General features: G+C 30.6%; 2 protein-coding genes across 3 annotated transcripts; one reads left to right on the forward strand and one right to left on the reverse strand.

The window, feature by feature from the left end:
* Positions 1-2951: 2951 nt before the first annotated feature.
* On the reverse strand, positions 2952-5478 carry LOC112284920 (uncharacterized). Its single transcript, XM_024525302.3, has 6 exons — positions 4625-5478; positions 4318-4454; positions 3954-4178; positions 3653-3814; positions 3437-3538; positions 2952-3323 (listed from the first exon to the last, which is right to left on the reverse strand). The coding sequence occupies exons 1-6, from the start codon at positions 4975-4977 to the stop codon at positions 3112-3114; spliced, it is 1191 nt and encodes a 396-aa protein (XP_024381070.1). The 5' UTR covers positions 4978-5478; the 3' UTR covers positions 2952-3111.
* Positions 5477-7243, forward strand: LOC112284921 (uncharacterized). 2 transcript variants are annotated; one of them, XM_024525303.3, is made up of 2 exons: positions 5477-5608; positions 5976-7243. In XM_024525303.3, the coding sequence occupies exon 2, from the start codon at positions 5985-5987 to the stop codon at positions 6981-6983; it is 999 nt and encodes a 332-aa protein (XP_024381071.1). In that variant the 5' UTR covers positions 5477-5608; positions 5976-5984; the 3' UTR covers positions 6984-7243. The 2 variants fall into 2 exon arrangements, with proteins under 2 accessions (XP_024381071.1, XP_024381072.1); XM_024525304.2 differs by having other exon boundaries at positions 5607-5729.
* Positions 7244-14985: the final 7742 nt, after the last annotated feature.

Genomic DNA, 14985 nt, shown 5'->3' on the forward strand with positions numbered 1-14985 from the left:
TTATTGATGACAAAACATTATATTTTTGTATTTAAGTCTTTCACTTCTTATAGAAAAAATTTACTATAAATAAAATAAAGATTATGATACATTTTTTTTAATTCAAAAACATTCAATAGCAGCAATTTTTTTGTGAATAAGTAAAAAATAAATTGGGGTTTTATATTTTATTGTGTTTTATCAGAAAATTTTATACGTGATCATTATGGATAATGTATATTCATTTATTTTTATAATTCAATAGAAACATTTTGTACTTAATTCTTATTTCTATGTTTGTTACTACAAATTTTTGATAGTATGGAATTTTCATGCATAGGTATGCTATTGTCAATGCTTATAGAAAGTCCAATGCAACAGAGAATTGTTTCAATGCTTGAATTTTAAAAAGATGTGATGAGTGTGTGTACGTGTATGAATATGCAAACTATGCAACTTTGTTTTATTGAGTAATAGAAACTTTTAATTTTTTTTGCACTCAAGTTGGACAATGTTCTTCTGGATTGAATAGTGAAAATTCTCAATTACTATTCTATTTTATTATTTTATTATTTTTTAACATTTAAACATACTTCCAAGGATTTTTTTTGGTTGACATGGTTTGTTCATGACATTTAGAATAGTTAAGGATAAAATATGTGTATTAGAAAAGATGTGGTCCATCAAATCACATTTGAATGGTTTAAGAGAGAAAAGATGTGTTTTTATTTTTAATTATTTTTAATTTTTATCACGTATTAATTTTTGTGTAATATTTTATATCTCTAAATTTGTTGTATATAATTGTTGGTTTATTAAAATACGATAGAATATTCCACAGGTACACATTTTTAACATAAGTATAACATCATATATCTTATTAATTAGTCTTTCTAGTATATTTTTCATACTAGGATTTTTAGAATGGTGGTATTGAAATTAAGTTGTTGTTTAACTTCCATTGTATAAGAAAAATTATGTTTAAAAACCCAAAAATAGTCATTAACTTAGACGTAAATAAGTTTTTACATCTTCAGACCATACTTGCCTAAAGAAAATATTATTATTTGCTTTGAAATTGTTATTAAGAAGATAGTTGGTGTAATTATATATTTAATGCTTTGGATAGTAAGATTCTTGAATGAGTTTATTGTTTACATAATAAATATATTGATTATATTTGAGCCGTCCAAACCAAAGACAAGAACTAAAAATTGGAAACCATCTATTGTCTTATAGTATCTTTGTAAGATATTGTTCACATACTAATAGCTATTTCTTGTATCAAATTATTATACTCTTAGATTGTGAGATTTCATGATTAATTTGAAATGCTAATATCACTAAATAAGAAAAATCTAAATTGCACATATTTTTTTTACAAATACATATTGCATGTCTTCTTAATATGTGACTTTCCAAATATTTACTTAGAGTTTTGTAAGAGACATGTAAATAAATAAATTGGTGGTAAATATTGTCAGTAAATTGATATTGTTGTTTAATAGGAATATTTTAGAAGATTATTATTATTATTTTTGGATAATTACTTTGAATTTTATTAGTTATTATACAAAAATGTAAAATAATTAGTTATTATATGCAACAATATCTTTTTATTTGTCTAATTAAAAGAAAAAGTGAAAAATCCATTAGAAGTAAATCTTATTATGCATGATAAGACCACTAACCATTTAAGAAATAAATAAATAATTTTTTTTGTTCATTGTTTGTTTGTTTGTTTAATTTATTGTTTGATAAACAAACTCAATTCAACTATTTCAAATCATCTAAGATGTTTAATAAATAAAAATATTAAAGAATAAAAATTTATCACATGCTTTAAAAATTTGCATAATGTATACATATATAAATATATATACACACAATATTCCCACCATTAATTAATATCATCTATTGCCACAAAAAAATATTGATTTTTATAGGTTACTTATCATAAGTGGTGGCACACTTAAAGCAATCATTCTTGCCATGGCCCTACAATCTAGATTGATTGCTTTTGCCATGCCAATCACATAGCCTTGTCTTGCAAAATCACATGGCTACAAAATCTTCTATTATTCACTTTTGTTAATTAATAAAAATCAATTAATTATTAGAAATTAAATACTATTAATTATGCACCATAGAATAGAATTAGTTTCTAGAAGAATGATTAATTATTGCAGGTTATTAGTAATAAAGAGGTTAATCTTTACATCAATTTTGTATATATATATACACAATTGATGTAAAAATGCATCTCAAAAGTTAAAAATTATTATTTTAAAGTAGCAATTATCAAAGTATTTACTATAATAATTTAAAAAACAAAACAAAAATTATAACTTGAAGAAAAGCCATGTAGAATGATAATAAAATAGTGAATTAAAGAAACTTTGATGCCTTCCTCAACTCTTTTGTTGATTTGTTGATGTAGAGACAATTCTTTCTATTTGCTATATAATAACTATTATAACCTTCTATCTCGTATGCATATAATTTAGGTCCACCATTAGTGCCATCATACTTATATTCTTGAAATGTTACACCCCCTCTATACCCTTCCAAAATTATATTTTTATAATTGATTTTGATGTTGATTGATCTCATAATTGATCTCAATTCTTTGGTGAACTTTCACTCGCCCATTCTCCTCTTAATAATTCTCATTTTCCTTCGGCTTAACAAAGGAATTACCCAAATTATTGTAGCAGGATTTGCCAATTAAGAAGGTTTGGATCTCCTCTTGGAAAGAAGTGACGATACTAAGTTTGGCGACCAGGAATGGAATCACGGTGCAAGCAAACTGGAAAGTGAGGGATGCTGACGATGAGCTTCCAGAGCCAACAATTCAGTTTTCAGCTTTACTTGCACACTAGACATCTTGCAATGAACAACAACAGCACAGGTATGAAGTTGCAAAACACAGCAGGAAAATAAAAAAGATGAGACCCACGTTATGTGCACAATTTCCTGGAGAAGTTCAGTTCCTCTTATTTGCAACTTATTCTGCTGAGATTGCACTGTCCAACAAAAGTATATATCCAAGGGCTTAGCTCATGGCTGCTGCTGCATAATTTACATTTTCTGGAGGTGTAGATTGTAGACACAAAAAAAGCTGCTCTGCAATTAGTCATCGCCCCAGGCCTCGTCACGCAATTGCTGCCGTTGGAGCAACCGTTGCTTCCTCTCAGCCTCCAGGTGCAATGCCTGCTGTGCATTGGCTTTTGTCTTCGCCCGCAGGTTTTGGCTGCTGATCCCTTGTCTGCTCAGAGCTCCTGCTATCATGCGCTGTGCTACTCTTGCAGTAGTGGCCGGCCTCGGAGCTGGTGGCTCCAAATCTGCAACAAAGCCAACGAACAGCATTAGATTCACCAAAGTGACAAGTCTGCAAAATCCACAATCAACGTCTCGGAAGCAAGCACTTGAGTTGATAAACGGGAATCACACGCACCTGATATCGATAAGGAGATCGGCTGGCTGAGGCCTGCACCTGCCTCGGTGTACTTGTGCACCTTGAACCGCGGATCACGAATTCCTGCCAACGCTTGTCGCGCTGCAGACAAGGATAGACACAAAATACAAAGACGCTCAGCTAAACAGAAAGATAACAAGACCAGTGCAACGAATAGGTTATGAGAATATTAGCGTTTGGGAGCTACTGACTTACCGAGGGCAGGTGTGCGGAACACAGCTGCCACACTTGTGTCGTCAATCCAACGAATACTAACTCCTTGCCCAGAATAAGGTCTCAGTAGGTCCTCCAAGTCCTTTGTCTTTATCAGTGGCGAGAATCCGTCTATCAGAAGCACATGCTCAGCACCGCCATCCCCTGCAATTCGCAACAATCTACACATCAATTGTGCATTCGTTGTTGTAGGATTGAAATGCTAAACGGGTGACTAAGCTGATCTCGAGGCATGCATGATCTCTAGTTTTCTTAGGGCTTGCCTTGTGTACGAGAAACGTACAATGGTCGTTGGCTCGGTCGGAGGTGGTTAGGTTGAGCCGTTCGTGGGTGGCACCGTCCTCATCGAATTGATCGCTGTAGAGGTTGCCGCCACCACCATATGTGAATGCTCCCCGTCCACGTTGCTTCGGGGTCTCTTTCTCCTTCACCTTCACCGGCGTTTTCTTCACAGCTGGTGACAGTAAATTTGGTGATGCCAGCAAGGTCGGGACAGCAGCTTCCCAATCTGAGATTTGCCGGATGTCAAATTCTCCCACCGAGAGGAAAAAAATTCAAAAGAATAGAACACAGAAAGAAAGAAAGAAAGAAAGAAAGAAAGAGACAATTGAACTGCAGTTTGCAGAACAAGGACGCAGGATCGTCACCTTCTTCATCAGACATGGCAGTAGTGCTTGGGAACCCTGCTCCAGGCACTCTGTCGGAATTCTCCTGCATATTTCCAGATTTCGCCGGTTGCTCGACAGTAACCTTCCTGCTTGGATTCTCGTCAGCTGCATCTTCCCTGTAAAGCAACCAATTCCGTGAACGCGTCAATCTAGACCTAATCACATGGACTGCAAACTTCCCCAATTAAGTCACCGATTCTTCGACTCCTAGGTCGTGTTTCCAACACTTGGAGGGACTCAACGGAACCTAATTCCAAGCAATTCATGAGAGCGCGAAGATATGCACCATGAGAGATTATCGACAGAAGAAGCTTCTTCGGCCTTCTTCTTGATGAGCAGGGACTCGCTGAGAAGCTCGTCGGCCTTTAGTGACATGCCCCGAGATCCGTATAGCCTCGCCAGGTCGCTCATCGCGACGGCAAGGCCTAAGTTGGAGGCGGCATTCTTCGAAACCGAGAGCTTGGCAATAACACCCTCCAGCACCTTCACGGCCCCTGCCTCGTCGCCCTCGTCCAGCAAATCCTCTACTCTCGTCGACCATCCTTCCAAAACGACATCCGGCTCCGCGGAGGAACTCACCGCAGCCTCACCGACAACAAGTTTCGAGGCCATCTCCTTGGAAATTTGCTCGTCGGCCATAGCGACACACGGAAATGGTCTCCCAGCTCCAGCAGCCAAAAACCTCGCAGAGCAATCAATCAACCACCGATCCTACTAAAACTCCAAACAAAGTCTACCAAACCGCCTCTACACCACACCTAGTCGCTCCAAATCCTTCGAACTCGTCCCTTTCCTATGCCCCACACATCATTCTTCCAACCTACCGACTCCCGAAGCAGAATCTAACAGAATCCTGTAAAAGGAATTACCCTGAGAAAACAGATGAACCCACAAACCAAATGACGTCTCCAACCTCGAAAAACTTCTTGCGAGGGCTGCTGATGCTTTCTCACGGCAATCCCCTCAATCAATCAACCCCAATTGAAGGTGGCCTAAACTGCCGACCATAGCTTTGCCGCGAAGAGTGAAGTCCCCGCGCTCTTCTCGTGTTCCCCATGTTCTTCTGCTCTGTTCCCAATAAGTATCCCTGTGACGATATCCGTCGCGAGATAGCACATTTCTTATTCCAGGTTGGATTTTTGCTTCAGGCTAGGGTTTTAGCGGATTGGGTTTTAATGGATTGCTCGGAGGAAGCCATGCAAGCAGCTTCGTGAACGGGGATTCTGTTGTCGTGCTCTGGATATCGTCGTCATTGTTTTTCTTTGTGTCGGTAAGCATCTATCGAGTTGTGTCTATCTGCTTATCGTCTGTGTGGTTTACTGGTATGTATTACTTCGCTAGCGGCTTATGCGAATTTTGTAGCTGGCTAGAGGTGAGCTTGGGCGTGTGAGGTGAGCTTAGGATGTACGAAACTGTGGCCAAGTTGCTGCACTTCTTCTTTTTTCGTGGTTGTGTTTAGTTTGGTTAGAAATTTGAGTCTGGGTCATTGAAATTTGCTGATAATTTGGGTCATGGAAAGTTCAACGTGGTGCCTTGTCTAGCGTGAGCAGCCATTTCTAGTGTGAGGCGTGGACTGATAGCCAGACGTGTCATGTAATTCGTGGCTCCCACCATGTCTTTTGGTTCCGTATGCGCAGAGCTGCGCAATGTCGTCGGTATTGCTGTCGTCAGTACCATGTGGTCGATTCAATTCGGCGTTGCCGCCTCCCAGCTACGTCAAGCAGGAAAGTCTTTGCTGTTCTGTTTCGTGCTCTCGTCGCTTTCCCGTCCAGTGCGCCGCCTCCCGCCGCAATTCGCCAGGTTCTGAGAAGAGCTCAAGCAGGAGAAGAAAAAAGCCGACAGTGGTGGATGAGGAGGTGTTCAACATCGATGATGGCTGGAAAATCGATCTGGACACCACAGAGAAAATGCTAGAAGTAGCAGATGTGCAGGTTCCAGTGCGTTTGAGGCAACAACTGGAGCAGGAGAGACAAGGTATTGAGGTGAAGCCACAACCAATTAAAGTGGAAGATGCCCCCAGGCTCACCCACAAACTATTAAGGGTAATGGCAGGCAAAGTAGGCGGTAGAAAATTAGCATCTCCGGCAGACTTGAATGTGCGGCCGATGATGGAAATTGTACGTGGTGCGGTTTTCAACATATTGCAGGCACTGGGGGGAGGCGCTGCGCAGTTACCACCCGGGAGGTGGTTAGACCTTTACAGCGGCACGGGATCTGTTGGGATTGAGGCGCTTAGCAGGGGCTGTGAAATGGCATATTTTGTAGAGATGGATCCCTGGGTTATTGATGAAGTGCTAAACCCTAATTTAGCAGTGACTGGCTTTCAAGACCAAGCTGTTGTGCACACTTCCCCCGTGGAAACCTTACTGGATCAGGTAGCTGAACATGGCGCTGGCTTGCTTGGCGGCCAATTTGACTACATAAGTGTGACACCACCCTACGAAGCAGTTGTGTTTTCAAAACTCATGCAGCAGATTTCTGACTCTCCACTTGTCAAGGAGGATACCTGCATCGTGGTTGAGTATCCAATCAAGTCCAAGCGAGAGATGCCGGAGACTTGTGGTCCTCTTGTGAAGATTAGGGATAGGCGATATGGGCGAACGCATGTGGCTATCTATGGGCCTGCTTGGGCTAAAGATGACTGAACCAGTTTCTCGGCGTCGAATTTGGGTGCCGAATGCATCATTAACTTCAGTATTATACTTAAATAGAACCACCTCTCACAACATAGAGGGCAAGAATTCTTCACTTACCCTTGGATTTGTAATTTAGGTGATCTTTGTTACAATCAATTGATACTTAAAATGTACCTCCAGAGAAATCCCTACACAAATCATTGATATCTCGCAGGTTTGAAACTGTGCAAAGCTCTCGTCAATCTCAGTAAACCTAGACCTTTCATTCAGATATGGGTTGAAACCTCTGCTATTGTGGATTGTCCGAAGAACTGAAATTCTCATGTAAAACCTTTTTCCATGCTTGGAGTCTATTTGAACCAAACGTAAACTTTTTACTCTTTGTGTCATGTTTCATTCTTGTGTGGATAATGAAAACTTCTGAGTTAATTGTAGTATCTTTTAGTGTTTTATTTTGAAGTGTACAGCAATACAACATGAAATGCTATTTATATACCCTATTTCATGTGTGCCATTGGACAAGGTGCAGTTGCGTTGATATTGGCTCCTGTTTTAAAGAATTAATAAAAATTTGTTAAAAGTAAGTAGAAAAAGTGATATTACATCTATATATATATATATATATATGTATGTCTACGTAAACACACACGTCTCTACACACAAGGTAGGACAGTAGGAATATGAAATCAATCATATGTGAATCATTGTTCAATGAAATTTCTATTCTATTCGAGAACTACTAGCATATTTTTTTATTTATTTGGCAGAACACCTCTTGCTATGAATTCTTCTTTAAGACATTTTGTATCATTAATATTCAAATTAATAAAGTTTCAAAAACTTACTTACGAAAAATGCAAATAGAAATGAATGAAGTTTTTTAGTTGTTTGTTTAGCATTGCTACTATCTAAGGATAGTACTTAAAATTTCAATATTTATTCTACAACTTGTAATAATATGGTGCCTAACTTGAAGTTACAAATTGCTTCATTATTTATGCTTAATTTTTTAAGTCTTTTATTTAGCACATTTGTGTTATGTTTGATTAACTCTTATTTTTAATATTTAATTTTTCCAAAATAGAAAAATTAATATTTTTAACCTTTGGTTTATCAAATCATTTCTTTCTTTCACCTTGATTCTCACATAATGAAATTGCTATTTTTTTTGCTTCAGAAGTGTTTTTCTTATATATTGGTATTATCTTTATTTTTATATATTTATGTATTGTATTTCTTCCATAAATAAATAAAAACATTAAATTATTTCTTATTTATTTTTTCATTTTTTAAAGAAATTACAGCTTCAAACTTCAAAAATCACTTTAAGCTAAAAGTTCTTATTTAAGCAAAATAAATCTTTTAATACAAAACACTTTAAATTCTTATCTATATTAAAATAATTATAATTAGGAACCTAAAGCTAACTAAAAAAATGAATTTAATAAAAAATCTTATTTTATTACCTAATGCCATGAAAAGGGTTTCAAAACTTCTTGTAGTTGGATTGAAACTTACAAAACAACGTGCTTATACTTGAGATTGTGCTATTCTATAAAGATCACTTAAATTGAAATCCTAATTTGTTAAAGATAAATTTATTTGCAAAAATTAAGAACTATTAATGCTATTCAATAAATCTTTTTTTACATTATTATGCACAGCTTGATAGATAGCTTCTTCTCTAAGAAATTTCATTAAGATCAATATTATTAACATCAACACTATGACATAATCTTTGGTCACTTATTGATTTTTTATTTTAATTTAGACATATATTATTAGTAACTAAAAATTTGTATACTTATTCACATATCATGTAAATTAAATAATAGATCATTTTTTTTTGTTGATACTATATTCTTTTTAATATATATATATATATATATATATATATATATATAGGTATACATACAAATATTTTTATAATAAAATAAGTATGTATTTGTATATAATCACTCAGTAAAAACAATATAATTTGTAGCTACTACAAAACTATATGCATTAGCCTTATATAGAATTAAATGTTATGGTTGTAGCTGGAAAATTTTGATTAATGCCTTGAGTTCCTTTAGGACACCCTTTTATACTATTTATGAGCATTAGTAGAGCTTATAATTTATTTAACTTACTTTCAAGGTAATTACCATTCTTTATTTTATTTTTTTATATTATACTTCAATATATTACAAAAAAATTACAAATATTTTATTTAAATTATATTAATAAGTTTGGTATATAATCATTTTTAATTTTATATAAATTAAAATAATATTAATTTATTTTTAAAAATAAATTAATGAACTATAATAATTTTAATCTAATTTTTTGATTGTTTAAAATAAACATCTAATTGAGTCCATTTATTTAATTTAGAATAAAAAGTAGATATCATCTTAGAATAAGTAGAATAAGATTAGTAATATTGATACTTAGAAAACTTAATATAATCACTATGGTTTGGTTTGGTTTGGTTTGTTTTTTGCTTTTTTTTTTTTTAGTAAAAAATGATTTACACAAATCATGTTGTGATGCCTTTGAATTTTGGTTCTTGTCCAAATGTATTAAGATTGGTAAAATTTCTTCACGAAGGTATAAACTCTTAGCTATCTGTAATTTTTAGATATTAAATTTATAGTTTTATAGAAACAAAATTTTTTCACAAATATACATCTATATTTATACATATATATTATAAAAACACTTGTATTTTAGAAGTGCACTCCAAAATACTTTGAAGTATAGTTATTGAACTTGAAATAATTAATTATTATCTCAATGATTGCAAGGATTTATTTTGTATTTTTTGACAAATTCACTATTTTATATTCTTTGCTTATGTTTCATTTTTATTTTGGTTTAATTTATATATGTATTTAAACTAAATGATATCAAGATAACACTCTTTTGTTTGTTCTAAACAAAATTCTCTTTTTTTAGATAGGCAGTAAGTCATACAAAAAAGTACATGCAGACTTTTTTGATTAATGTTAATACAACATGAAGTTACAAAATAAATACAAAAATTGATACATTCTATGTAATTTGGCATCATTTTAAAATTTGTGCATTCATAAAATACCAACAGTTCTTATAGTAAATTCATTAAAGCATTATAGTTTAATTTTCTTTCTAATTCATAGAAAAACTCTTCAAAATAATCAAGTGTTGCTAAAAATTTCTTTGTTGTAAATTTTAAATTTTAAATATACTTTGTCAAATGCTTAATTTAGCTTATTCATTTTTTAAAATAATTTATATAAATTCATAAAAAGTATTTTTATACCAAAATAAATTCATCTTTTAATATTTTAATAGTTACTTAGTTTTGTCAATTTGTATTAATTAAATCATCTTATAAAACTTTATTAAAAGAATCTTAGATTTTATGTGGTCTATTTTAAAATATTTATAGACTCTAAAAAAAATTTAAATATATTATTTATAGAGGTTTCAAAATATCCATATTATGTAAATAAGTATTATTACATAAAAAATAGATGCAATATTCTGCAAAAAAAATCGATAAAATATAATAAAATAAAATAAAAAGACGCACAAATTAAATCTATGGGTGCTCCATACATACACTACTACTTCTCAAAAAAATTATTATTTTAAAAAACTCACTATACAATTATTTCAAACATAATTTTGTAAATGTTCTAGTTTCAAAACAATTAACATAGTCTTCTGTTAGTTAATATGTATGGAAGTGAGACCAAGGTATTTACCAATCTTTTCAATACATTTTTTATATTCTAATTTTAATCTGAAACTCTTTAATTTATTATATTTAAAAATATTCATTTTAAAATGTTTCTACTACATAAACTTATGTTTTCTTTGCCACCTTTCCTCCTTCATAGTTGTACATAAAAATTATTATCATTTCACAAGAATGTATACATATTAGTGTATTGTTGTTTTACAAGTTTACTTTATTACATATGTTCCTTCCAATATATGAGATTTGTATTGCCTTGTGGTTTATAAAAATTTCTTAGTATAATATGAAAGATCCAAAAATATGAATAATCTTTTATAAGAAAAGATATGTTGTTTAATTTCATATTTTATCTTTTTATATAATTTTTTTAAAAGCAAATTATGTATAGAACATGTATTCTTCTTGAATCTTAAAATTTCTCATTATGTCATCTAAATAGATGATTAGAAGGTTACCAATGTATTCTTTTTAAAACATCAAGATTTTATAAGAATTTAAAATCTAAAGGTTATATATGTATATATATATATATATATATATATATATATATGATATCTTTATTTTATTTAAAATACTATTTGTGATTGAACTTTGTCTTTAAATTTACCAAGATTGCATTGTTTCTTAGATTTTTGTCAAAATCTTAGTTTAATTGAGTTGTAATTATTTTTAAATCAAATATTATATCATTAGTAATTGTTAATTAATATACTTTGACAACAATCTTTCTTTCTTCTCAAACAATCAGAACAAGAATTCTGATTATGCATTATAAAAATAAAATAAAACAAATTTCAATCATACAATAAATAATTCTGTTTTTTAAAATTAGATAAAAATAGAATCAATAAGTTAATCTATCAAAAAAGAATCAATAAATTTTAAAGATGATCTATTTAGAAATATAAATTATCATATTCATTAGATTATAAGTTCATCGTTGATTGCATTTGTATTAAAATAGTTGATTCTAATGATTTTTAATTTCTCATATATAAAATTTTAAAATTTATATTTTGTGAACCATTCAATAATTTAGAGTAGGAATTCCTTTATGTGTTGTATTACATGTACATGTTCTAAATTTTTGTGATGGAATATAAGAGTTTGAGAATGTAGTAAGTGAGATTTTTTTAAAGCATTGAAGTTTTTAGATATAAGTTTTTTTAAATATGATTTTGTGCATAATATGTGGTTGGAAGCCATATTTGATAAATCCCAACTAACTTCATTAGTGTCCAACTTGTTAAAAAAACTTGTAGTAGTTTTGTGTATTGTTGGTGTGGCGTGAGAAAAGGAGGAGATGTCCACAGAATATAAGGGATTTTTTTATATAGTAAAAGAAAGTGTTCACCTAGTGGTTCCCAAAAAAAGAAAAAACATTCATATAATAGTTTCTATTAATGATTTTTGTAAATACATCTATATTTGATTTGTATTCATATTTTCAAACATTGTACACTCAAATTCTTGTTCATTAAAAAATAACATTACTTATTTCACCAGTGTGACTTAGTTATACACTAATTTTATCATAGTTTAAATTATAAATAACATGCAGTGGGTGTTTTTTGCAAACTGATATTTTTATATCTTTGTTACTGCTCAAGAATCAAATAGTTTTGTATTTTGATGAAAGTTTTGATTGAATGATTCAAATTTTACAAATAAGATTTGAAATATATCAAGCAAATATTATAGTATTCAAGTATGTAACAATCTACTTACATTTAAACTTAACATCTTTTAAAATTATTATGTTTTATTCATTGTGACAATACTCGAGCATAAAATATTTTTGCATTGAATTTTCTTAATTCTATATATTTTAGTAAAAAAAATATGATAAATTTTAACATTTCATCCACAAGAGTATTTTTCTTTTATAAATTTAATTCATTTATTTATTTTATTGATTTTGGATAAAGATATTGAGCTTTTAAAAATGTGTATTAAAATAGTTTTGAAGATATAAAAAAATTAAGCAAACATAAAACTAAAAATAATAACATACTTTGTCAAAGCTAATCCTATTTATAGATCATTTGCATTCAAATTTTGAACATTTTTTTATTTTTTTTATACAAATGTATGCTTTCTAGCAAAAAACTCTCTGGTTTGGAATTAAGAAACACAAAACAAAAGTATTCACATGGATTTCTTTTCATCAAAAGCTTTCATGAATAATAAATAGTTTCACGTCCTTGACATAAATACATACTAATGAAACCATGTTTCCTATATTTATGATAATCATTAGATTTCAAAAGCAAAAAAACATGTTGTACAGCTACTCAAAGAACCTGGAATTTAGCCATGTCTTTATTGTACAGATTTGTAAGACAAATATTGTAGTCTAAAATTTAGTTAAATTTTCAATTGAAAAATCAATGTGCATGAAAAGAATTATTTATGTATGATTTATGTGATTTTTATTATAACTTATCCGGACTAATCTGGATTCAGCATTATCACAAAAAACCTAACAATGAAGACAAAAATGAATGCAAAATGCATGAAACACAATGGAAAACCATGTTAAAATGCATATGATCATAGTAAAATGACTATTGAATAATGTGAATAATCAATAATGTTTTTACACAATATGATAAAATCATAGTAAAAGACATATATTTCAAAAAAAATCAAGCTACAAGACATAGAAGTAAATGATGAGGCAAAATCATCAACATTAAATGTAATTTAAATGTTCAATCTCTTATACACAATTAAGCACAATCACCTACAGAACCATAACTCAGCATATTACAGAGAGCAAACTTGATGCAGGTTTTTTAAATTTGGCAACTGAGGAGTTAAATTATACTCGACTAATAAAAAAATGAGAAGAGATCAATACTCTCCAAACAATAAATCTATGCCTCAAAGATGGTGGAAAAACCCACTTTACAAAGAGCAAAGGCCACATCACCTCATTTGACATTCAATACATTTTTAAAAAATAATACTTTCAAAGTTTCAAAACATACATCTTGTACACAAACAACATTTATAAATTCTTTTTGAAGTCCACCATGGTTTAAATGTTCTTTAATAAAAAGAAATAATGTATTTTGTTTAATTCTAAATTTTTTAATTAATTTATTACCCATACAAGCATTACTTTGAATATTTATGTACAACATTTCTGATGCAACCAAGAATAATTTTCCGCTGCAAATTCCAATTCCCTTGTTTTGGCGCTATTATGATATTCCTTGTGAATATTTAAAAGGAAAAATAAAATATTTTTTATTTATTTTCATTGAGTAAGTCTATTAAACTTGTGTGTTTTGTTCAAAAATTAATATGACATAGTACAAAGTTAACAAAAAAACAAAAAGAAGAACAAAAGTGGTGAGGGATTTTGTGTGGACAAGTAAATACATTGCCAAAAAATGAAAAACTATTATCTTAAAACTCCAATTTGACAAACCAAAGGAACATTTTTTCAATCATTCCTTTGTTTTTTATTATAATTTTTTCATTCTAGTTTTAAAATAAGTTGAAAAAAAAGCATCCAATTGCGATACCCACTCTATATCAATTTATATGTTTTATCCCTTCTACATCATTATGCACATGGCATTGAAATGTCATATTTGTGAAGAGAGAGAGAGAGAGAGAGCAATAGAGTGCAATCTCTCAAAGTCCTCTTAAAGATTGAAAAATTTTAAGAAGACAAAATTGGTTCCCAACAACTGCCTTAATATTCTTTGTAAATAAATAAATAAATAAAAACTAAAAAGAGAAAGAGATGGAACAAGAGGATTGATGGATGTATACTTGGGTAGATGTGAATGGTTAATGATGTAAATATATATATATATATATATATATTAGCTACGATTCTGAATAGAATGAATAATAAAAAATGACAGCCATATGATATATATATATATATATATATGTATACCACAGAAACGTCTAATTTTATCCAGTATACATCATTGTACAGAAGTAAACCACTGATTGGGTTAAACATCAAAGAAAACATATGTGATCTTTTTTTGCAAGTCCACAAGATTTTAAAAAGAATAAGATTTTTTTTTGTTTTTTTTGTTTTTTTTTTTTTTTGCAAAACATTTAAATATATGGATATGTATGTATGTATGTATGTATGTATAGATTCAACTTCTAAATTATGATCAAAGTTAAATCAACATTTTAAAAAATTATAAAAAAATAAAAAATAGACCTAAGTTCAAGATTAAAATTAGTTAAATTAAAAAATTATTGAAGAAAATTCAAATAAGAATAAGAAAAATAAATTTCAAA

Source organism: Physcomitrium patens, chromosome 7, assembly GCF_059467195.1.
Source record: "Physcomitrium patens ecotype Gransden chromosome 7, ASM5946719v1, whole genome shotgun sequence".
Lineage (NCBI taxonomy): Eukaryota > Viridiplantae > Streptophyta > Bryopsida > Funariales > Funariaceae > Physcomitrium > Physcomitrium patens.